We start from the raw sequence: 25,158 nt of genomic DNA, 5'->3' as shown, positions 1-25,158 counted from the left end.
ATTAATTTATCTCTAAAGATGTACATATGCTGTTGTATGTTTTTCCTCTCTCTCTTTCGTTAGTGGTCCCTGAAACACATTCTGGTTTCTTCTATGGTTCAATTCTACCTTTACAAAGAACAGTGTATTTTCTCTCTATTGCAGAACAATAACTATTTTTTTTCAAAGTTGAAATACTCCAATAATAGAACATGAACTCAACCTTTTATGAATAATGAATAAAAGTCAATTTTTTCATATAAAATAATGGAGAAAAGTCATTTTCAGGGATTTTGTTCTAGTTTGGTACATTATAAGAGAGAAGAAGTAGTCATAGAAAGAAGAGCAGGCACCCATCTCTTCATAAAGGCAGTCAAAGCCCACCTTGAAGCAGGATAAACTGTATCCAGATTGAGGATTGACATTTCAGATTCATCCCAAACTTCTCTTTTCAGGGTGGAAAGTATCAAGAGATTTTCTAAGAGACCTTAAGGGAGCAGCTTCTCTCTCACTCCTGGGCTCATCTTCAGAGTTTCACCCCATTTGTGACTCCTCCCATTGTGCATCTGCCTGTTGACTCACTCAGAGTTTAGAGAGACAATGTCTCTCCTTGTGGCCATTATCCAAATCATAGTGATTTATTTCTTCTCTTGGTGCTAAATCTCAAAAGACATTTTGGAAAGCTTCAAGATGTCATACACAGAAAGCCATAGGATGCTTCCACTTTGATAGTACATTAAAGCCTTTTTGGCTAATGTCTTTGCACTGGAAAATCTTGGGGGCATAAGTGGCCCTGGAGAAAGAGAGAACCTTGAAGGCTTTTAAGACAGGCAAGAGCTGCAAATGTGAAGCCTTGTTTGACTCTGCCTGGATTAGGAAACTTCCGGAGCTTCAGTCTTGGAAGTGGGCTTTAGTTTCTTCCACCTCTTCTGATCATCTTGCCTTCAAAGCAAGACTGGAGACTCCATCAGGAGCACAAGTCATGTTGCTGCTTCTGCTGCTTCTGCTGCCCCAGGAAGTTCTGGGACGTCTCAGAGCCAAATGCATCCTGACTCTGAAGAGGGACGAGGTGCATCCAAAGAACTATTACAAGCCAGGAGAGTTCCTCATTGGTGGCATTGCCTCTGCAACAAGGATGTTTCTTCTTCCATTAAGCTTCAACAAATCTCCTTTGACTCAAATTGCTCAGTATGTCAAAATTCCTGCTCAGAATTAGAGCCTCTCCATTCCACCCTAAGTTCTAAAGTTCCAGCCACCTCTCTTACAATGAGTGATCTCTTTGATTTGCTAGTTTTTCTCTCTTTCTGTCTCATTTCGTCCTTGGATCATCCTTTTCAGTTGATGAACCTGATTTGAAATTCTCAACTAAATAACCAGTAGAGGTTTTCTATTTTTCTTGACCTTGAAGAAGCAGCTTCTGCTTTTCTTGACATCCTCTCAGGAGAGGTGGACTTTGGATGGAGAAGAGAAGGTGGTTCTTCTCTTCTACCACTCTCATGCCCAATAAGGTCATCAGAATGGGTAGAAAAATGCAGAAATGTTGTTTTTTCCTCTGAAGTAAAAATGAGATATCCTCAATTTTATTCTGTACCACCTGTTAAATGAATGGATCCCATTTCAGAATTGACTTTTCTTAAATGCCTGAATCCCATTTGAGTGATTGCCACTATCTTTATCAGACGATGAATTAAATGTCAGCTAAGTCTCTATTGTGGACATATAAACACCTTCAGCAACTGAGCACTTATCCCATTTGTTAACAGTCATAGCTGCTCATTTTTTGTGCCATTTTGGGTGTCTCTGTATGTTCCCTTTCCAATTGTCACTCTTCCAATTGTTAATTATTAGAAAAGATAAATAGGCAAAAGGACTGAAAGAAATGGAAAAGCAGTCTGAAATCTTAATCAACAGCAAGAATAAGGATAATATGAACAATAAGCTAAAGCTAAATTTAAAACTGAATTATGTACAGATGGTGAACATGTAACTAACAAAAATGTATAAAGTTTTAAGCATTTGAAACAGAAGATGAACAAATTAAATTTGCCTGACTGAATGCACTGTTAAATTTGGAAATTAAATGGATAGAATTTGGGTAACTGGTATTCAATTTGCACTATCATAATTTAAGAGAATGCTTTTTTAGAAAAAAATAAAATGTTCTATTCTTGGTATATGACACCAGAGACTTTATCAAAACCGTGTAAAACATATTTGAAACAAAAGCAGGAATTGTGAAAAGCATAGAGGAACATTGTATCAGGCAGGGTGGATTGGTGAGAAAACTAAGACATTTTAGATACAAATTGACACAATCATGCAAAGAATTAGAAAGGCAAAAAATTGTGAAGAAACCAGAATTATTTTTTATTGGGACTTCTGAACAATGAATTAAAAAGCATTCATAGCAGATGGATTTTATGTATGCTAATTGCAGCAAGGCTGCTGTATGCTCAAGGATGGAAGAATCATGGAATTCTCAGAGTGGGAGACTAGACTGTGAAAAATTTAAAGAATTTAAAGAAATGAAAAATTTCTGTTGAAAAGAAGGTTGGAAATCAGGTTATTTTTCTCTCCTTTATTTCTTGAATTCTCATTTATTTATTTATTTCCTTTTTTTCCCTTTTGATTAACATTTCATTTTTTGGAAAAATTCTTAATCAATTTAAATATAAAAAGAGTTAGGGAAGTAATACTAGATAAACTAGATAAACTCAGACATAATATAGCTATAACTAAATACATCCAGACATAATATGCATTCCTAAATGAAAGAAAAATGGAAAGAATCCTAGAGTTCCATTCAGATAGGTGAGATAAATATATATTTTGGAGATTTGAAAATGCCTCCAAACCTCTCAACCTTACGTGGATTAGAAATACAATTGTTGAAAGAAAAGTTAAATGACATGTCCCTTTCATTGATTATGTCCTGATATATTCATACTTTCAGGGAAGCATTAACAGAGTACTGGAAAATCCTGTCCTTCCTTTTTGCGATCCAAGCAATCAACAAGGATCCCAACATTTCGTTCAATGTCACCCTGGGATACAACATCTATGACAATTATTTCAGAGCAGATATGACCTCAGAGGCTTTGCTGTACCTGCTTTCGGAGGGAAAGGCCAACGTTCCCAACTACAGCTGTGGAAGGCAGAGAAACACAGTGGCTGTTCTGGAAGAGGTTGACACTGACATCTCCTTCCAGATTTCAACCATGTTGGGAACCTACAAAATCCCACAGGTGTGTCTTTGTTGGGAAAACCACTTGTAGACATGCAACATACAGCCACACAGCCTCTCTTGTAAATGAAGAGCAAAGTTCCATTGTGGGAATTGCATGAAGTAAGGATAGAGTTTCTATCAAATGGCAGAGAAGGAGCAGAGAAGACAATCCTCTCCCTGGCCCACTCTTAAAGCAGATTGTACAACTCTTCTGAATGTGTCTAGGGAAAGTTCTTCATTACAAGGAGTGAAACAATTCCTCCATTAAAGCTGTTTCCCCCCCCCCTGCTCTTCAGTAAAATAGAGTTTCTTCGTTTTCCTTTTCAGATCAGTTACAGTTTTGACTCCCTGATTCTGAGTGATAAAACTCAGTTTCCTTTCTTCTACCCCCTGCTCCCTTCTGAAGGAGCCCAGTACCCAGGGATGGTCCAGCTTCTCCTCCATTTCAGGTGGACCTTGGTTGGTCTCCTTGCTCCAGACACTGATAATGGTCAAAGGTTCATGAGGACGATGACTTCTATTCTGGTCAGGAATGGCATTTGCTCAGTTATATCACAAACCCTTCCCACAGCTATTGGGAAAACATGTATATACATGAAACAATACCTCAGGTGGAGAAAAGTGAACGTCTTTATTTATGGTGCAGACAGGAATACATGTGTTTCAGGGTTTAAAATTATGCATCAGATATTTGCATTTTTTGCTGAACCTCTTAGAGGAAAAGTTATGATCACAACAATCCTCTGGGGCTTAAGTCGTTATCTGAAAGATAAAGAAACTCCCTTTCAATACTTCCATAGCATTTTTTCCTTTCTTATGAAGACAAATCAAATGGCAAAGTATGATTGGTCCATGGAGCTTTATGATTCCATGGAGCACTTGTTAGAGAACTTTTTCTTGTGCTCCTACACCAAGGATGCCTTTTCGGTGAAAGTCTGGAGACGGTGCAAGCAGAAAGTAGACCTTGAAACTCTGAGGAAGGAGGAACAGGATCGGATCCTGACTCTGGACAGCTATTTCATTTACAACACAGTCTGGGCTGTGGGACGGGCCTTAAATACAGCTTATTTATCCAGATCCAGGAGGACAACATTTAAAAATATTAGAAACTTCAAAATTCCAGTGCTGAAGGCCTGGCAGGTACTTATTTTCTTTTTCACAGCTCTGGAGTTGAGAATCAATTTTACAATTGTAACAACTGTGCAACTATTCTGACAATAGTAATAATTTAGTCAGAATGTAGAAAAATTAAATTGAATTCCAACTTTCCATTGGTCTTCCTGTTGCTTTCATTTTATCTTGCTCATTTCTAAAACATAGAACAACAGAGCTGGAGGGACCATGAAGGTCATCCAGTCCCACCCCCTGCTCAAGCAGGAGACCCTATACCATTTCAGACAAATGGCTGTCCAGTCTCTTCTTAAAAGCTTCCAGTGATGGAGCAACCACAACTCCTGAAGGCAACCCATTGGATGGGTTGATTGTTCTCACCGTTAGGAAATTTCTCCTAAGTTCTACGTTGCTTCTTTCCTTAATTAGTTTCCACCCATTGCCTCTTGTCCCGCCTTCAGCTGCTTTGGAAAATGGTTTGATCCCCTCATCCTTGTAGCAGCCACTCAAATATTGGAAACTCCCTCATATCACCTCAGTTCTTTCTTTCACTAGACAAGACATACCAAATTCCTGTAGCCGTTCTTCATATGTTTAGCCTCCAACTTCTTTTGTTTTGTTTTTTAACAAAAGCTTCTTGCTAATTTCTGATTTACATTCAGCTCTTTTACCGTGGACTCTTTTCTTCACAAGCAGGAGCACTGCCCCGTCCCACCCAACCTCAGAAAATGTGCTGTCCATATTAGGCAGTTAAACACTCTGATCCTCTCACCTCCTGGGCTGCCCCTCTGCTTCAAAGGAGCCTTGACTCAGAGGGGTCTCATTCCTGTGCTAAGACCCCCCCCCCCTTTGGATTCCTCTTTCCCTGCTTTAAATTCTCAGCAGGATCTGAGACGTCAAAAAGCGGTAAACATCTTTGGGCCAAGAAGCTAAGAGGGCTGAGGTCAGCTCACAACATGAAAGGTTTAACTAGGAGAAAGTCTAGAAGGAGCAAGAGTGAAGAACATTCCATAAAACATTCCATAGACGTTGCATAAAATTGCACGGAGATGACCTTAACTGGTGAGAGAGAACCATCTTTCCCAGTGAGGATCTGGGGTCTCTTCTCCAAACCAAATAGCCCATCTATCACTTCAATGCAAGGTGATAATGCAAGATTCGTAAGCACAACATGCTACTAGAGCAAAAGCTCCGATAGTTAACCCCAAGGTGAGCCAAGATTTTTCTCTTCCTATCCTCCCATTGATCGTTAAACAGTTCTTTATAGCCTTGTTTCTCTGTGGGGCATTTTATTTCATGTTGACCTCACTGGCAGAATTATTTCAATGTGCTTGTGCACTGCATCCCCTTCCTTCAGGGTTTTCACTTTAACTCACTAGCTCACACTGGGAGTCTCCTTTCTTAAACTTCCCTTTGGTTTTCTAATCTCCCTCTGCAGTGACAGTTATGAATGGGGAGAGATAAATGACAACTTTTATCAGTCTTTGCTTTGAATGGTCATTTTTAGTCCTTTTAATAGATATTTTATTGCATATTCCTCAGTACAGATCATTCCAGTCCAAACGGAGGATTTTTTTTTGCCATAGAGCTTTCTATGTCGTTTGTAACATGGTCATTTTTCTCTTCCATTCCAGCTTCATTCCTTCTTTCAAAACTCTCAGTTTTATAATAATTGCATCAATGGAGTATATTTAGATGGAGAGCTGGTGGCAGACCTGGACATTATGCATTGGATTATTTTATCTAATATATCTATCAACCAAGTGACATTTGGAAGTCTAGAAAGAGAGGGAAACCAAGATTTCAAGTTGATGATCCACCAGAATGCTACTGCAGTGATGGAAATGCTAGACAAGGTGGGGGAAAGACTTTATTCAACCCTTTCTGAAGGTCTCACCAAGAGGATTGCAGAATTGGGGCAGGGATGTCATTTCAGTCTTCCCAGAGAGGAAACATCTTCTTTCGTTACCTCTTCAGGTGTCTGAGAAAAATATCCTTACTTCTAGTTAGTAGTCTATCAATTTCTGTGGGGGAGCAAGGCTTAAATCATAGGGCAACATTATTTCCTTCTCCAAAGCAGAGAATCCTTCCAACTTTCCCTTGAGTATGTACATGACAAGAGTAACAAAGATAATTGTGGGACTGGAGGCTCAACTATATCACCAACGGTTGTGGAAACTGGAAATGCCAATTCAAACGAAAAGAAAGATTAGGGGTGACATGATAGCAGTCTCCCAATATTTGGGGGCTGTCATAGAAAAGGTCTCAACCCATTCTCCAAATCATCAGCAGACAAGGCAAGAAGTAACAGATGGAAGCTGATGAAAGAGAGATCCAAGCAAGCAAGACTTAAGGAGAAATCACCCATCAGTAAGAACACTTAATCAGTGGAACATCTGGCCTAGAGAAGTGGTGGGTGCTCCACCACTGGAGGGTTTTAAGAAGAAATTGGACAGCCATTTGTCCGTAATGGTATAAGGTCTCCTGCTTGAGCAAGGAATTAGACTTGACGACCTCTTCAAAGTTAGCAAAGAGAAGCCTTGAACTGGAGAGCTCCAAACTTTTCCTTTTACTTCTTTTGGAAAATACAATAATTCATTTGTGGATTTTTTAAATTTCCCCCTCTCTGCCCAGCCCTTCCCTCCTTCCAGATGTGTGGAAAGCTGTCCTCCTGGATTCATGAAGGTGGCTCAGGAAGGGAAGCCCATCTGCTGCTACAATTGTCGCCCATGTGCAGAAGGAACCATCTCCACAATGGAAGGTGAGTGACAGCAGGAGAAAGTCTTTTTGGGAGGATGATAATGCTGACATTTTCCATGAACATTTTTTTCCTGAGGGTGACATTCCATGGGTTCTCCTAGAGGCTCTTCTTTAGATCCATTGTCTCACTCCTGACCTAAAAGGAGGAGAGGAGAAGTGGAGAGGAGAGAAGAGAAGAGAAGCTAACTTCCTTCTTGACCTTGTGCAAAGCTGTTGTTGCTTATACTGTAGAAAATATAGGAAAGCATTTTAATATCCTCACTCCAGATCCAATTCATCCTCACCTTTACCTAATGTTATTTAGCTCCATGACAAAAGGGCTGATTATCTAATTCATCTGGCATAAGCTATACTAAGCAATCTCTCACATGTCTTCATCCCATTATAAATTGAATTCTCTTGCTGCCTTAAGACATTGACAAAAGGCTGGGCTCCAATTTTCTAGAGGTTCAGCAGTGAAAAGGTAAAATAGTAGAACTGCCTTCCTTCCTTCCTTCCTTCCTTCCTTCCTTCCTTCCTTCCTTCCTTCCTTCCTTCCTTCTCTCTCAACGTTCATTGATGAAATGGTGACAACAAAAAAGAAAAGACATATTTAGCTGTTCTAGATGGAGAGAAATGAAGATACACATACTGTCTTCACCAAAACATAGTTATTCACAACAAAAATAATGTTACCCAAACAATGCATTTGATTAAAGGACATGTTAAAGGAACTTTAACTCTTGCTCTTTTTCAGATGCAGACAAATGTACCAAATGTCCAGATGATCAACATCCAAACACCAAGCGAGTTCACTGTATCCCCAAGATTAAAAGTTATCTTTCTTACAAGGAAAATCTGGGGCTCATCCTGACTTCCATTGTTTTCCTCCTCTCTTTAACCACAGGCTTTGGCTTGGGGATCTTCATTAAATTCATGGAAACCCCAATTGTCAAAGCCAACAACCGGGACCTCTCCTACATCCTCCTGGTCTCCCTCCTGCTTTCCATCTTGACCTCCTTCCTGTTCATTGGCCGGCCAAGGAGGGTGACCTGCCTCCTCCGACAAACAGCCTTCAGCATTGTCTTTTCCATTGCCATTTCTTCCATCTTGGCCAAAACGATCACAGTGGTGTTAGCCTTCTTGGCCACAAAACCAGGGAACAAAGTGCAGAGATGGTTGGGGAAGAGCTTGGCCAACTCCATTGTCCTTTCTTGTTCTGGTCTCCAAGTTGTCATCTGCAGCATCTGGTTGGGCAGTTTCCCCCCATTCCCTGACTCTGACCTGCACTCCCAACCTAGAGAGATCATCCTACAATGCAACGAAGGTTCTGTCACCATGTTTTATGTTGCCCTTGGGTACATGGGCTTCTTGTCTGCTGTCTGCTTCACGGTGGCTTTCCTGGCCAGGAATCTCCCTGGGGCCTTCAATGAAGCCAAGCTGATCTCCTTCAGCATGCTGGTCTTCTGCAGTGTCTGGGTGTCCTTTGTGCCTGCCTACCTTAGCACCAAGGGGAAGTACACGGTGGCTGTTCAGGTTTTCTCCATCTTGGCCTCCAGTGCTGGACTGCTGAGCTGCATCTTCATCCCTAAATGCTTCATTATTATTTTTAGGCCAGATCTGAATACCAAAGAACATCTCATGTCAAAATAAAATAGAAAAATAACTTTTACAAGTTCATTATTTTTCAAAAATGGCATTTAGTAGTCTTAATCAACAGGTTTTGATCATTTAAGATTTATGTATTGAACTTATATGATTCTCTTCTTGCCTAAAGATGACTCTATAAAGCTTACAATCAATAAAAACAAGTTAAACTTTAAAACATTCGAATAATAAATAGTATCACTAAAATTGTTTTAAAATCGATAAAAGAGGGAAGAGGTGAGGAGGAAGATGCACAGGTAGAACAGATATCCCTCCTATTCCTAAAGCTACTCCTGTTCCTATTCTTCTGTATTCCTAAACAGACCAATAATAATATATTAAGTCTTATTTTTAGTCTTGATAATGTGGGTAAAGTCAGTTTCCAGATGAATCAGTTTTTCCATTAAGCAAATGGAGGCATAAGGAATGTAGCTTTGCAGTTCCTATTGACCTGTGGGAAGTTTTATCAGAACATTCCCACAGCAATCCCTGAATCTGACGATGAAAAGGCTCCTTAGAACTAAGACCATTTTTTTGAAGATAACAGAAGGGCAAGAAATAATCTGAGATTTCTTATGTTATTATTTATGTACGTATAACCCATTTTCTCCTCCTGTTTTGCATCATTTCGCCCTCTTTTCTGCAATGTATACATATTTATATATTTGTATTAAACAAATGTATAAGGCTGCCACATTCACCTATAAGTTCCACTGAGCAGATTACAACTTTAACATTCACAATATTAAAAGCTCATTAAAATCCCACAGCAGTATGAGTGGGATATGAGTGGAGGATGTGAATGCATACCTTTGTCTGAGGGAATTTCTCTCTGTTGTGGACAAGATCCACTCCCAGTATGTAACGTGTAATAAACACTGCCCTGATTGGTCACTTTGGGTCCAGTGTACTGATTCTACAGAAACTCGTGTCAGAAATGGGATTCAAAATTTTTGATCTGTGACCAGGGATGAGAGCAGGGCACCCAATGTGTTATTTTCTGCAGGGTAAAACACTTTGATGTGAAGGAAGACAGAGAGCCCTGATCTTTAGTGGGGAGGGAAGTCCAAAGTCTGAAATCATCCAGTGACACTTTTTGCCTAAAGCAAAGTTTTCCACTGGGAAAGTTTTCCATTTAGGGCCTTCTGGGTGAGTCTGAGAAGGGAACTGCAGCTGACTCCCTCTGTCTCTGCCCAAAGTCTCCCCTGGAGGATTCGGCCAAAGAGCAGAGATGAAACTCTGAGGATAACAATTCTCCTTCTCACTAGAGATCCCTGGCTAATTCAACCAGTTCTTGGACTCAGAGTTTGTGGGGCTTTTCTCTGGAGAGAAACGGAAGGGAAACAATCCCCACAGGGTTCAAAATGATAAGATAGAGATGGAATTAAATCGGTCACCAAGAATTGAGAGGTTTGAAAGCTCCATGCTTGAAATTGGAGTCCCCAGAGGGAATACATGGCACCTGTGGCTGAAGAAGGAGAAGAAGTGTGATATTTGTTGGCATGGAGGTTAAAGAGAAAACCCTGGGGATTATTTCACGCCTGAACATGTCACAGAACTGAAATGGCTTCCTATGGAGTTAGAGCCAAATTTTAATTCTTTTTAAAGTTAATGATGAAGGGCACAAACACAAAAAGATTAATGCAACAGTGTGAGCAAGAGACCCCCTCCCCCCCAAAAATGTGTTAATTAAAATCTAGTCATGGGGGCTTTGCATTTGTTGGAAGGAAAACCCATCTGGTTCAGTTCCCAGCTAAGGCACTGCAGATAAAAGGGAGGCTGATTGGAAAGAAAGGTTCTCTTTATTGAGGGAGCAGAACCACCAACCACAAGTGATTCTGGGCAAATGGAGTTTAGGGTGGGAGGGCTTTTATCCCCTCTTTGCCCCTTCTCTGAGCTTCCTGTTCCTGTGCAAGGACATGTCCTTTAATGGTCTATGGGCTTCTGTCAGATTCTTATGGGCTCATGGCTGGCTCTGTAGGCCAAAGGGGGGATGCAAATCCCAGGCCTTTGTCTGAGCTGATTTTGTGGACCTTTGGCTGAATCCTGTGGCTGCTTGTCCCTGCCTGAGCCAGTCTCTCTGCAATGGGAGAAATGAAGGATGCCTTTCACCCCACGGGAGGGAGGGAAGGGGGACCCATGCTCCACTGCCACTCCCTTCCACACATAAGGCACTGAGGGGGGAAAGCAGAGCATTGGGAGTTTTTACCTCTTTATCATAACACTTAAAACCCTTTTTATTTTATCCTTATTTGAAATTCTCCCCCTCCCCCCACTTTTGTCTGTTCAACCCCTTCTCCTTGAGGCTGATTGGTGGGTGAGTTTCCAGGCAACCATAGCCTCTTCCCTCCTGTTTGATTGGCTGCTGCTGGGTTGCCATGATGACAGGGGCAGGCCAGCAAGAGAGGCAGCCACTAGGGAGAGAGAGGGGGCGGGGCTTTTGTCTTTCCTCACAACTGGAGGAGTTGAAGGCAAAATCTTCTCTCTTTCAGGGAAAAACCTTCCTCAGATGCAGCCCCGGATAGGAAAATATGAAAGAATATTTTAAAAAAATATTTTAAAAATAAAGGGAAAAGACCTTGAGAGAAGGAAAATAGGGAACAGAAACTAAAAACAGATAAAAGATAGGAAGATGGATGTAAAATTGCACAATAAAAGGAAATAGTCTGGATAAGGAGCTTATAGAAAATAGCTGAAATAGGAAACAGTTTTATTATTTTAGTAGGAAGATGAATTTTGGCATTTGTTGAAAACACTTACAATTTACAATTCCTTTTTTAAATAAATGTGTAAGGTTTTTCTTTTAGGAATTGGAAATGTCTCCACAGCGACTGTAGACCGAATAGCAGAATGGCAGTTGGAAGGGACCTTGGAGGTCTTCTAGTCCAACCCTTTGCTCAAGCAGGGGGCTCATTGTTCCAACTGTCAGGACATTTCTCCTTCATTCTAGATTGGGTCTTTCCTTTACAGGCTTTGGTCAAAACATTACAAAAAAGATGTTGAAAACACAACTCTAAAATAAAGTGAGATTTAAACATTCTGCTCCAGATTTTTCCTGAAGATTATTGATCTTCCATACCTATTTTTTGTAAACATTTTCAATCCTTGCAGAAAATTTATATATTTAATAAGTAAGAAAAAGTTCAGGTATACAATATAGCAAAAAAGATTATACCTAGAGCCACAGAGGTGAAAGAGGCTTGCAAGAATTGAATTGAATTCAATCCAGTGTTCTGTGCAAGTTTAGCTCAGCTGTAGTCTTAGACCAACTGTCAAGAAATACATCATTCCAAAGAGAACACAGAGAAGAAAAACAAATTAAAAAAAATAAGCAAGTAAAGTTTTTTAAAACCCTTTAACATCAATCTTAGAAAACTAGTTAATCCCATGCATGGTTTGAAGAAAATGGGCACATGTATATGGTTAACAGTTTCTCTCCAGAACAACAAAATAACAGAAGACACTATAAAACTTGGCCATATTACTACATGTCCCTGCAGGTGCATCAGCAAAAACTGACTTTCTCCACATTGGTTAAAGGTGCAGATTGTGGCACAGTCCTTAAATTCTGAATATTTATCCAGGTCCAAAAAGGGTTTGAGGAAGGCTGGAACGTTTTGGGTGCTAGAAAGATACAACCATGATAAAGCCAAGAAGGGAGATACTCCCAACCCAACATCTTTCTGCTAAATTTGGGAAACTATGTGATAATTTCTTTGAACAGGGTGTCCTTGCAAACTTCCATTTCCAAAAGTTAAGAACAGGTTTTCTGAATCAGGTCAGGATCCATCTTCATCTCTCAATGCCTTGGTTAGAACTCACTTGAATCCTGCATCCAGTTTTGGTCGCCACAATGTAAAAAATATGTTGAGACTCTAGAAGAGCAACAAGTATGATTAGGGGACTGGAGGCTAAAACATATAAATAACGGTTTCTGGAATTGTGTGTGTCTAGTTTAATTTAAAAAAAGGACTGGGGTGACAGGATAGCAGTCTTCCAATATTTGAGGGACTGCCACAAAGAAGACAGAGTCAACCTATTCTCCACAGCACCAGAAGGCAGGACAGGAAGCAATAGATGGAAACTATTCAAGAAGAGAAGCAACCTAGAACTAAGGAGAAATTTCAGACAGAATAATCTATCTGTGGAACAACTTGCTTCCAGAAGTTGTGGGTGCTCCAACATTAGAGGTTTTTAAAAAAAGATTGGACAGCCATTTGTCTGAAAAGGGTATAGAGTTTCCTGTCTAAGTAGGGGGTTGGACTAGAAGACCTCCAAAATCCCTTTGATATATAAGTATGGAGTGTCCACCATCAGAAGAATGAGATGGAACGCAGCCGCGCGGGTTATTATGGGAAGTACACGTTACTCCCACGTAACACCTCTCCTGCGCGAGCTGCACTGGCTACCTGTGGCCTTTCGGGTGCGTTTCAAGGTATTGATCACCATCTTTAAAGCGCTCCATGGCAGAGGACCTAGTTATCTGCAGGATCGCATCCTACCACACACGTCCCTGCGACCTATCCGCTCACACAGGGAGGGGCTCCTCCTGGTGCCGTCTGCTAGGCAATGCCAGCGGGCGACACCTAGGAGTAGATCCTTCTCTGTGATGGGCCCAACCCTCTGGAATGACCTCCCCCCAGACATTCGAACTACCACCGACCTCCGTTCCTTCCGGCAAAAGTTAAAGACTCACCTATTTCAATCAGCTGGCCTGGCACTTTCTTAGTTTTACCTCCCGGGGATTTATTTATTTTAATTGGGTTTGGGGTTTTAATAAGCTTTTAATGTATTATATTTATTATTCTATTACAGTCTCACAACCTCCTTCACCTACGTATTTAATTATTTAACTGTTTTATGTATGTATTTTATAACGTATTTTAGTGATTGTACACCGCCCCGAGTCCTTTCCGGGAGAGGGGGCGGTCTATAAATGTGAATAATAATAATAATAATAATAATAATAGATGAATTGTTGCAACTTAGTAAGGAGTATTTCTGCGCAATCCCACCTCCCTCCCTTACACCACATTTATAGGACACTTAAATATGGATACTCTCTATTAGGGTAGCGGTTATGAAGCTCAGAATCTAAATTAATCCCAAAGAGAATCTGAACACGAGGCTACCGAAATTCGGCTTTATTTTTGATCAAAACTAAAATTGGATGTCCTTAATCTTCTGCCTCAAACAGGAAGTCAGAGAGGGAAAAGGCAGGCACACTAATTAAAACTTTTTTTTCTTTTTATAGTTTACATATAGTTCAGGCATAGCTCGTCATTGTTTAGAAACATAATTTCTTATCCATTGTTTTATGCAAATTCATGATTTTCCCAGTGCTTAGGAACAATAGGGCTCACAAGGAAAAAGGGGTACACATTTTCTGGCTGCTATCTCAAATTAGGTAGTTACAGCAATCAGAATACATATTTTAAAGTTACAGGAAGGCTACTTAGGAAGGCTAAGGTTGGCATTTAGCCTGGAGTTTTTAACTCTGCGGGTGGTGCATTTTAGGCTACAATGAAGCTCAGCTCAGCAAGAATATCAAAGCTGAGTTAGTTACACTCTCTGCATGCTCTAATCCTTTCACTCTCAATTCTTTGGGAATTGTTTGGTAAAACTGTTATATGGATGAATTTCAGCTCTCGTTTTATTTCTACATAATTTGACCAGCTGGATCATTTAGATGTCATGCCTCAGCATATAAATTTTATATATGTTGTTGCTCACTAGCCCCATCTAGTGGCTGGAGAGACAATACCAATTACATTGTTTGAAGCTGATCTAACCCTCAGCCCTCACTCTCAAACAAGTGCATGCTGGGAAGCCAGACTTCATTTCCTATACAGCATTTGGAGACGCACAAAGAAGAATCCATCTTAATCTGTGGCACATGGTCATCCAAGGAGAAACACATCCACACATAGAGCATCGTTGGTGAGATTTAAAATATTTGTATGTATTAATTGTTATGTTCAGCAGTAACTCAATACTGCCTATCTTGTGTTTGGTTTTCATTGTATGTATTCCTATTTTCCCCAGTTTCACCATATCCTGTTCTTTCAAAAAAGCTTTCAGATCTACGCATATGGTCTGTTTTATTGGAGGATAGGTGGGTTTAGGTTCATGTTGAGCTGCACACAAACTAACGTATGGTAAGGACAGAACACCTCGAGTATTCACATTATTATTATTGTTATTGTTATTGTTATTGTTATTGTTATTGTTGTTATTATTATTATTATTATTATTATTATTATTATTATTATTATTATTATTATTATTATTTCACATTTCTAAACCGCCCCCTCTCCCAAAAAGGGACTCGGGGCAGTGTACAGTCCACAATAAATCACAGATAAAATACAAATATAAATAGAACTATAAATATATGTATGTATGTGGAGGAGGTTAAAATATAATCTTGCAATTATACTGGATAAGGATAGAGGATCCTATCTTCCACTGGCCCTTTGATTATTTCACTTAAAATTGTTGTCCCAGCTCATGTACGGGGGCAGTTTGAAACAATGTCTATGTTTGGCCTGTTGGAATGTGTTGAGTGTGGAAATTCCTCTAACTCACATTTATACATTTCTTCTGGTCGTAAGATGCTCTTTTGTATTCAAGTCTGGCCTCAAAATGATAATGTGGCACTTGGGGATGAAGACACAGCCCAGCAGACCAGCACTGAAGGACAAGATGGAGAAGACCTGCATGGCCACCATGTATTTCCCCTTGGTGCTCAGGTAGGTGGGCAGGAAGGAGACCCAGACATTGCAGAAGACCAGCATGCTGAAGGTGATCAGTTTGGCTTCATTGAAGGCTCCAGGGAGATTCCTGGCCAGGAAAGCCATTGTAAAACAGATGGCAGCCAGGAAGCCCATGTAGCTGAGGGTGATGTAGAACATGAAAACAGAGCCTTCATTGCATTGCAGGATGATCTCTCCAGGCTGGGAATGAAAGTCTGAGTCACAGAATGGGGGAGAAATTCCCAACCAGATGGAGCAGATCATAATTTGGACACTAGAACAAGAAAGGATGATGGAGTTGGCCAAGCTCTTCCCCAAACATCTCTTCACTTGGTTTCCTGGTTTTGTGGCCAGGAAAGCCAGCACCACTGTCATGGTTTTGGCCAAGAGAGAAGAAACGGCAACTGAGAAGATGATGCTGAAAACTGTTTGTCGGAGAAGGCAAGTGGCTTTCCTTGGTTGACCAATGAAGAGAAAAGGAGACAAGAAGCAAAGCAGTAGGGAGACCAGGAGGATGTAAGAGAGGTCTCGGCTGTTAGCTTTCACAATGGGAGTTTCCTGATGTTTAATGAATATGATTAAAACAAGGCCTGTGGCTAAGAAGAAGAATAGGGCAAAAGAAACCAGAATGATTCCCAGATGTTCTTCATAAGATAGGAAGGCTATAAATTTGGGGATACATTGGATTCTGTCCACATTTGGATATTTTTCGATTGGACATTTGGTGCATTTTTCTGTATCTGAGTAAACAAAAAAAGCAATATTCAGTACTTTTACTTTTCAAGAAATATTTTATTGGGATAACATTTGTTACTAGCAGTGTTTTCCAAGTAACATTGCTTAAAATCTCTACAGAAATGTAAGAAAATATCATTTTTTTAAAAAAAATCAGATATATTTTTATAATTTATGAAATTGGAAAAAGTCCTGGAATCTGAATGATTTCTTCTGTAATTTGCAGAACCTACATTATTAGAGTTAGATAATGAATCAGTTAATCTTTCTCAACACATTTCCTGGATCCTGCCAGATCATATACTTGACTCTGGATGCCTATCTTTTGAAATCTAATTAGCTAGAAAAAAATAGTTCTGCAAATAATCTGGAAACTAAAATCCAAACTAAAAAGCAGAAGATTTTTTTCTTTGTGGCAGTAGAGAAGTTTGTTCAATCTGCTTCACCCTCCTATCTCTTCCTAGGCCTTCCCTCAAGGTTTTTCTTCTATTCCTCCCTCTAGATAAGAAATTGTGCAGTTTGAAGATAATAGCAATAGTATTTAGACTTATAAACCACTTCATGTGCTTTACAGCCTTCTCTAAGTGGTTTACAAAGTAAGCCTATTGCCCCCAATAATCTGGGTCCTCATTTTACCGACCCCAGAAGGATGGAAGAGGCTGAGTCAACCTTCAGCTGGTGAGAATTGAACTGCCAAACTGCTAGGAAAAACAAAAAACCATTGAGCTTCAATCTGTCTTATAACTGTTTTTAGTATGGCAGTGTCTCAGATGAATCCACGTCCACAAGGCCTGCCCTTTTCCTTGGTGTCCCCCACCTTCATGAATAGAGATAGTCCCCTCAGGACAAGGAATGCAGTCATAGCAGCAAGCAGGCTCTCCTTCTCGCTTCCGCTTGACAAACCCAGGATGACAACTTTCCACACATTGGGACTGAGGCAGAGACTAAGCAGACAAAGAAGAAATGTGAAAGAAAATATATTGGAATGAAGCATCCATGAAAATGGATGTAGACATTAACATTAGCCCAATAGTTCCTGGGCTTCACTTAGATAAATATGAAATCATTGACTCATTCCAAACAGATTTAGGAGAGATAAATACTGGCAGATTGCTCATTTACTCACTCCCCTTTGCTTTTGGACTCTAATATTGAAATAAAGGATTTTTCCACATAAGAAAAACTGAAGGGATGGAATTGAAAAGATTTAAGTGACAAGCAGTTTGGTTCCTCCTCCTAGCTTTTGATTTTTATGATTTTGTTTATTTTTTATAAATTTATCAAATCAAAGGTTGAACAGTGTGGCATCTGGGTGTCATACATTCTAATACAAAGAAAGCTGATAAAATTATTCATAATTGTTACATTATGTATTTCTAGTAATAATACACATTTATATTAATGTGCAATCTATCATTGTTCAATTTTCATATTTTTTCTTATTATTACTTCCATTTTATTATTTAAAAATGTATACACTAATATTCCCCCTTCTCTTATTTCTATCACTTATTCCAGCTTTTAATCATGTCACCATTTATTAAAAGACTCTTTTTTCTTTTCTATTTAACTTCTAATCATGTCATCTCTCTGGAAAAAAAAGCAATGAGCAAAGGGAAAGAGAGAGAAAGAGAAGCAAATCATAACAGCAGCAAAAAAGAGAATTAACCCATCCATCATCTCTTCCTGCTCCACAATAGCAATTTAATTGCTATTCTTTAAGAAAAAAGAGGGAAAGAGAAAAGCAAGTCAAAACAACAGTAAAAAGATAAAATAAAATCTATCCATCATCTCTTGCTTTATTCAATATTTGGGTTGCTTTGTTTTTTTTTAACTTGCCTTCCAAATACATCTCTCAAATATTTATCTCTGTCTAAATCTGCTGCTTGAATATTCACTCCAAGTATTCCTCCCACTTCTACCCTTTTCCACTGCCTGATTTCTAGGATTTCTACCTAGTCCTCTATACACTTTCAAATATTCTTTTCAGCTCTCTTAATATATTTCCCGCCTTATTAATTTCACTGATCACTATTATTATTTTTTTAAAACAAAGTTTTATTGGTTTTTAGGAAATAAAAAGGAAAGGGGTGATGGAAAAGGTTACAAATTTTGGCAGTTGCAATATGCGGCAGGTGTCCCCTCCCCCCATACACATAGTATACATTTAAACAAAATTCAGTACAAAATAATAATATTTAGTCAGCATATAAATTCATATAGTAGTTTCAATCAATTTATATCAAGCAGATTTTCTTGTTCATTTTTGTGATCTGAGTTTCCTTGGTATTGCCCCTTCTCCCCCCGCCAGCAGAGCTCTGGACCCTCCCGTGTCCTGTATGTCTGTTGTAAGATCATCTGGTTTATCTAGGAGTGCTTTGTTTTTTTCCATAAAGGCCTGAGCCTCTATGGTTGTATTAATTCAAACTCTTGTATCCTCCCAGAATATTAGCATACCTTCAGGCATCAGCCATCTGAACCACACCCCCTTCTGGTAAAGTTTCTTCGCTAATTGCGAATAATTTTTTCTTTTCTCCCTCACTTTCTTGGGGATCTGTTTCAGAATGGTTATTTCTCTATCTTGGTATTTCAAAACTTGCCCCCTTTGTGCACTCCGAATTTCATCTCTTGTAGTCTTTCTGAGAAACTTGATGTGTACTTCCCTGGGTACATTGTGTGTTCTAGCATATGCTGAATTTACTCTATAAACCTGGTCTAATTCCCACCCCATCTGTTGCTTCTCTTTCTGAATGTATTCAGCCAAGATGTTTGTCATAATGTCCCTTAAATCTTCATCATCTGTCTCAACCACATTTTGAAATCTAAGAAAAAAAGACATTCTTTCAAATTCTGTTTTCATCTGGTGGATCTCAAGTTCTTTGTTCCCCTTCTGCACCCCTTCCATCTCCCCCCTCATCTCAGCCGTCCCCCCCTCCAAAAGATCCAGTCTCTGTGAATTTTTACTGGTCTGGTCCTGGTTCTCTTTAAGCTCTTCTTTCATCTGCTTCAGTTGACTTTTTATCTCCTCTTGTCCCTTTAAGATTTGTTGAAACATTTGTTGAAAGTCCGTCTCACTAGTTTTAGGCTACATCAGGGATGTTATCGTTGATTGTGTACTGGGACTGGATGCTGCAGATGTCGGGGCAGAGGAAGCAAAGCCCGGCTTCCCCGGGGGTGGTTTTTTAGGAGGCATTGTATGAGCAATAAAGAGTTCAAAGTCAATACAGAGAGAGATCAATCAGGGAGGGGAAACCGCCAAGAGAGTTCGAGAGACTAAAGGTCCAGGCAGAAGGAGATTTTTCTGGTCACAATTTCTGGCATTAGAGTAATAAGTCCTTACTCCAGGGAATCCAAACCAGCAAGAGATTTATCTGAGTCGCACGGAGACAAAGGCAGGAAGCCTGAAGTTCTGTAGGTGGAGTCAGTTTTCACTGTTTATAAAGACAACGGAAGTGTGCCATCTTGCCCTGCCAGCTTCGGGGTTAAGAGGCATAACAGAAAGTTTTCAAAGTTCCAAAAGTTTTCAGATCATCATTTCGTTTATAAGGTTATAATCCAAAATTAGCCTTTGCTATGAGCATGGAATCATTGATTGGCTCTCTCCCTCCTCCTCCTCCAGGGCTGAGAGCAAAAACAGTTTACAGCCGCCTGTCCGAGGGGGGGGGAAATTCCCCTCCCTCCAGCCGCGCTTCTCCAAACCAAGTTGAAAGCAGTTTTAGGTATAGCTGGCAGTTTCTTTAAAAGCAAACAAGGGAATGGGGAGAAGTTTCTGCCGCACAGCAACCGCGTCCTTTGGATTGCTCATTCTTCCAGCAGCCTCCTCACGAAGGCGCCGGAGCGCCTCCCCATCATGCTTCCCGGTGCCTAGGGCGATGCGGGCCCCCCCCGGCCGCCGCCAACTCAGGGGATCCCCCGCGGTGCCGCCCCTTTGGCAGGAGCCTCTACGGGGCGTCCTATGCCCCCTAAGGAGTGAGGGGCCCACCAGGAGAGCGCGGGGCGAGCAAAGCCTGCCCGTCGCGATCAGCCACCGGAACCGGAAGACTGATCACTATTATTTTTGTTATTATCTCTTCTTTGTCCTTTTCCTCCTTCATCTCTTCTGTTGACTCCTCCTTTTCCTGAGTGTCTTGGTTTTCGCTCAGCAACCCTTATATGAATTTTCTTAGGGCAGCAGATTAAATCCTTTTAACCACCCTTAAGATACTTCTCAGATGATGTGGCTCCATATAAATGTATGGTGGTAACGTTGGCCTTTCGTATTTTAATACATCGGGTGAAGGAAGTTGCACAGCTATGAGTATTAAAAAATAAGATAACCCCCTGTCCAAAACCATTCCAAATTTAATTTTGCTGCTTATTTCTTCAGTTCTTCAATTTAAATTAATTTTAAGTTTTTTAATAGGCAGTCTCTTTTTAAAACGGTAAAAGTTCCTCACTAGCTAGAAACACTTTCTCTTTCCGTATCCTTCCGTTTTTGAGCTGCCCCGACTTCATCAGCCTTCGCTGGATTTTTTGTTGCCGGCTTGAAGAACTTCTCTTGCATCAATCAGGGACTTTGCGATGTCCCTGAGGTCAGCAAGACGTATTCTTCCTGTTCACCATCTCTTTGGGATGGTTTAGGTCCGATTAAACCACACAGCGGCAAAGTATTGGCTGCAGTCTTGGAGCATGGAGACCGCATATCTATATTGTTGCGACTTTGGATCCTCCTCCAACTAATGCCAAAATTAATCTTAATGTTAAAACCATTTTCTATTTCCGCTCTCTAATTTCTATAAGCTCTTTATCCGCACTATTTTCCTTTAATGTCCAATTTTACTGCATCTTCCTCCTTTTTCTGTTTTTAGTTCTGTTTCCTATTTTTCTTCCATCAAAGACACTTAAAAAAAAACACTTTAAAATACACTTTTAAAAAATGTTTCTTGGATCTTCTCTTCCTCTGATTCTGCCCTTCATTTGAGCAGCTATCCCTAAAAGAGAGATTTCCCCCTTCAGCCCCTCCAGTTCTGAGGGAAGACAGAAGCCCCGCCCCTCTCTCTCCCTAGTGGCTGCCCCTGCCCCTGGCCTATCCCTGTCATCATGGCAACCCAGCAGCAGCCAATCAAAAAGGAAGGAAGAATGGTTGCCTGGGAACTCAGCCACCAATCAGCCTCCTGGAGGAGAAGTTGAACAGACCAAGACAAAGTGGGAGAGGGGAGAGAATTTCAAATGAGGATGAAATAAAAATGGTTTTAAGTGTGATGAGAAAAAGAAGAAAAACAACTAGAGAAATACAGAGGGAGGGGAGGCTGAAGTCCTGGAAGAGCCTTTCCCCTCCTCCACCTAAAAATGGCTGCCCTAGAGAGGTTCTACTCCAGTGGAGGCTCTTAGGCAAGTGGGAGCAGCGGCTGCCCAGGAGAGCCTTCAGGGTCTTCAGGGGCTACGAGGGACCCCCAGGATGCCCCTTCCTCAGAGCCCCAGAGGGTCCCTCCAGGGAGGCCCCCCCCATAGCCTTCCCCTCCCCAGCAATGCTGGATCCCCCTTTGGAGGCAAAGACCCTGCATGGCTTCCCCCAGAAACTGGAAACACATGGAGGGAAACCGAAGCTTCACAAACCCCCATTAGCTGACTTCCCTTAAAATGCAACTCCAAAGCCCATAAGCCACGTTAGTCTTGTGAGAATCCCACCCTCCTCCCAAAATAATGAAATATATTTGGTTATATTAAAAGAGGCAGAATATTATATTTCCCCAAAGGAGAACTGGAGAAAACATGTTCTTAAAGGCAGGAAGTAGCCCTCCATCTTTCTTAATAGCCTCCAACAAGAAGTCTTTGGAAATAGATATTTGGGGTCTTTAAGAAGGACTGGCCCAATCTATTCGCAAACACCTTTAGGAGTTAAGATGGGATTAAGAAATGCTGTTGAAGTCTCTTGCTCCAGCACCACTTTCCGGACATGTCCTAACAGGAAGGACTAAGACCACTACAGAAGAATCACTCAAGGGGTGTATATGTGATTTTTTTACAAACATGATTTTCTTCAGCTACCCTTCCTTACATGGAAGAAGTTCAGGGTCCCAAGGGGAGAAATTTCTTCTGATTGCAATTATCACCAACCCCTTTCTCTGAGACCTCTTCTACTTCTCCAGTGACATCAGACTGAAGCAATATGGAAGGGATCTTGCATCAGAAAAGAATAAATACAACAGGTTATGCTTTCTGTGGCTCTAGTTACAGGACAGGGAGGAGTTGTGATTCGAATATACTTTTTTTCTTTTCCAAGTTAAAGAATATACTTTCTCTGTCTTCCAAGTTAATCTTGGTTTCTCTATGTTTGAATCAGGAAAGCCACTGGATATTCCATCCCGTGGAAGTGCTTCTAATTCTTTTTCCAATTCTTCTTTTCAAACAGGAAGGAGAGTGATTCAATCCCATGAATTATGGACCTCCTGCTTGTGCTCCTGATGCTGCTGCTGGTGTCTCAGCCTGTCTCTGGGAAACTTAGAATGAAATGCCCACTGAATTTGGACCACCAGGATGGAGAAAAGCCATGGAGCTATTATAGTCCAGGAGATCTTCTTCTTGGTATAGTCCTCTCTGGATCAGAAATAATACCTGCAACATTACCTTTCAATGGGGCTCCTTCTAGTCAGATTCAGCGGTAAATCCTTCATTGTGATGGAGATTCATTCCCCCCATTTGCAGTTCTAACACTCTTCTTTTTTCCCTTCTACTTTTGCTTACTCCTGTATTGCAGGACCTGACTAATTTCTTGAACCCTTTTGATTTCCATGGCCTCTCTCTTTTGTCTTTTTTTTTTTTTTTGAGAGAGAGAGGCTCAAATCCAAACACGATACAAATAAAATGTGAAAGAAGTCCACATTATTTTCTTCTCCCTGTTCAATCCTCAGTTCATGATTTGAGTAGGGAGGGTTTTTTGAAAGTAGTGATTGTTGCAATTTCCCCACTAGGCTCATTTCCATATTTTTATAGCCACTAATAGATATGCTATGCCTGAGTTTTATAGCAATAGAGAATGCTTTTCTAGGCCGGTTTTCAAAAAAAATCCCCTTTCTTTTAGGATTGTTCTATTTTAATGACTGAATTATTCTTCAAACTGTTTACTGGGCTGATGAAAATTAGTACTGCTACAAACAATGGCATACTGTACTTCTGATTTCTAATCCTTTTGGAGGAGTATTTCCATACCTCCTTGTCCACATTCACAATATTAATGGTTAATGGGTGACTATCATTTGTCTCTGGTATTGGATCTTTATTGGCTTAAATCACAGTTACCTTATGGAGAAAAATAAGATTAAATATAGAAAAAAAGTTATTTTGTTGCTGTTGATGATGCTAATATTAAGATTAAAATGCTTTTACACTAGTTTACCTTCTCAAGAAGAAATAATGCTATATATGATTTTAAATATTGAAATGGTTAACAAGAATTCCCGTCTCCTGCACAATCTCACCCTTGGCTACAACATCCATGACAACTATGTGACCACACTTGGCACTTCAGATGTCTTGCTGGACATGCTCTCTACTGGAGAAGCCAATGTTCCCAACTACAGCTGTGGAAGGAAGGACAACATTTTGGCTCTTCTCGATGCAGCCGACAGGGAGATTTCCATTCAGATGTCAACATTAGTAGGCCCCTACAAAGTCCCACAGGTTTGTGTGTGTGTTTCTTTACATACTAAAGTGAGAGTGGGGTACTGTACTGCAGGCTATTTCTGCTGACTGACTGCTTCCAGAAGTTTGGCAGTTCAAATCTCGTCAGGCTCAATTTTGATTAAGCCTTCCATCCTTGCAAGGTGAGAACCTGTTGGCTCTTGTTGATGGAGCTGACAGGGATGTCTCTATCCAGATGTCACAATTAGCCGGCCCCTACAAAATTGCTCAGGTTTGTGTTTGCATTTCCCTATCTGGCAAAGTGAGAGCGGTGGTCGTGTCTGACAATAGATCCAGTCGTATCTTCTCTATAGCATTCAAAAACTACTTTTAACTATGGCTATTGTAGGTTTTATGACTGGGGATTGATATAGTCATGGGAAGGAGGGAGCGAGGATCAAAACAAAAACTTGTATGTGTGTGTGTGTCTGTGTGCATGTGTAAACTATCCAACATCTTAACTATTTTGCCCTAAAATGCTAATGATCAAATTCATAATAAAAGGTTTGAAAAACAATATTGCTCCAGAGAGGATTGTCTACCAGCTGAACATTTCAAGAAATATCCAACTGATGGAATCCTCCATTAGCAGGTTCATTTGCAAATATAAATAATAATACCTGCTGTACCCAATTGGATTTAAGATGACAATTGTAGTTCCCAAATATAAAAAGCAGAAATAATTTTCAGCATTTGATACAGTAAACAAAGAATAGAGTAGAGTAGAATGAAGTAGAGCAGAGCAGAACAGAACAGAATAACAGAGTTGGAAGGGACCTTGGAGGTCTTCTAGTCCAACCCCCTGCCTAGGCAGAAAACCCTACACCACTTCAGACAAATAGTTATCCAACATCTTCTTTAAAATGTCCAGTTTTGGAGCATTCACAAGTTCCACTGAATAATTGTTCTAACTGTCAGGAAATTTATCCTCAGTTCTAAGTTGCTTCTCTCCTTGATTAGTTTCCACCCATTGCTTCTTGTTCTACACTCAGGTGCCTTGGAAAATAGTTTGACTCCCTCTTCTTTGTGGCAACCCCTGAGATATTGAAACACTGCTATCATGTCTCCCCTATTCTTTCTTGTCATTAGGCTAGATATACCCTGTTCCTGCAACCATTCTTCATATGTTTTAGCCTCAAGTCCCCTAATCATCTTGGTTGCTCTTCTCTGAACTCTTTCTAGAGTCTCAAGTGAAGTTAAGTTTACTTTATTATCACTGCACCTTGTACAATGAAATTGAGAAGTAAGACTGATACTTATCAAAAGGTCAAAGAAAGGTATTGTCAATATGATATTTGCACTGCATAT

General features: G+C 40.3%; 3 protein-coding genes across 3 annotated transcripts in view; 2 read left to right on the top strand and 1 right to left on the bottom strand.

Moving 5' to 3' along the window:
• The window catches only part of LOC309382660 (taste receptor type 1 member 2-like), a gene marked incomplete at its 3' end in the record, with an annotated part of 256,900 nt that overhangs the window by 191,500 nt on the left and 40,242 nt on the right, over positions 1-25,158 (bottom strand). The window lies entirely within an intron of this gene.
• LOC309384586 (vomeronasal type-2 receptor 26-like) lies at positions 4,058-8,707 on the top strand (the record flags this gene model as incomplete). The annotated part of the gene is made up of 3 exons (XM_081938287.1): positions 4,058-4,345; positions 6,950-7,076; positions 7,812-8,707. The coding sequence occupies 3 exons, from the start codon at positions 4,058-4,060 to the stop codon at positions 8,705-8,707; spliced, it is 1,311 nt and encodes a 436-aa protein (XP_081794413.1).
• The window catches only part of LOC309384584 (vomeronasal type-2 receptor 26-like), a gene marked incomplete at both ends in the record, with an annotated part of 35,058 nt that continues 33,612 nt past the window's right edge, over positions 23,713-25,158 (top strand). Inside the window, one exon of the mRNA XM_081938286.1 lies at positions 23,713-23,850. Coding sequence (XP_081794412.1) covers positions 23,713-23,850 — 138 coding nt within the window. The remainder of the gene's footprint in view (positions 23,851-25,158) is intronic.

This window comes from Natrix helvetica (assembly GCF_964273705.1).
Source record: "Natrix helvetica genome assembly, chromosome: 1".
NCBI lineage: Eukaryota > Metazoa > Chordata > Lepidosauria > Squamata > Natricidae > Natrix > Natrix helvetica.
Note: the sequence above shows the minus strand (reverse complement) of the source record. Positions and strands in the feature narration are given on the sequence as shown.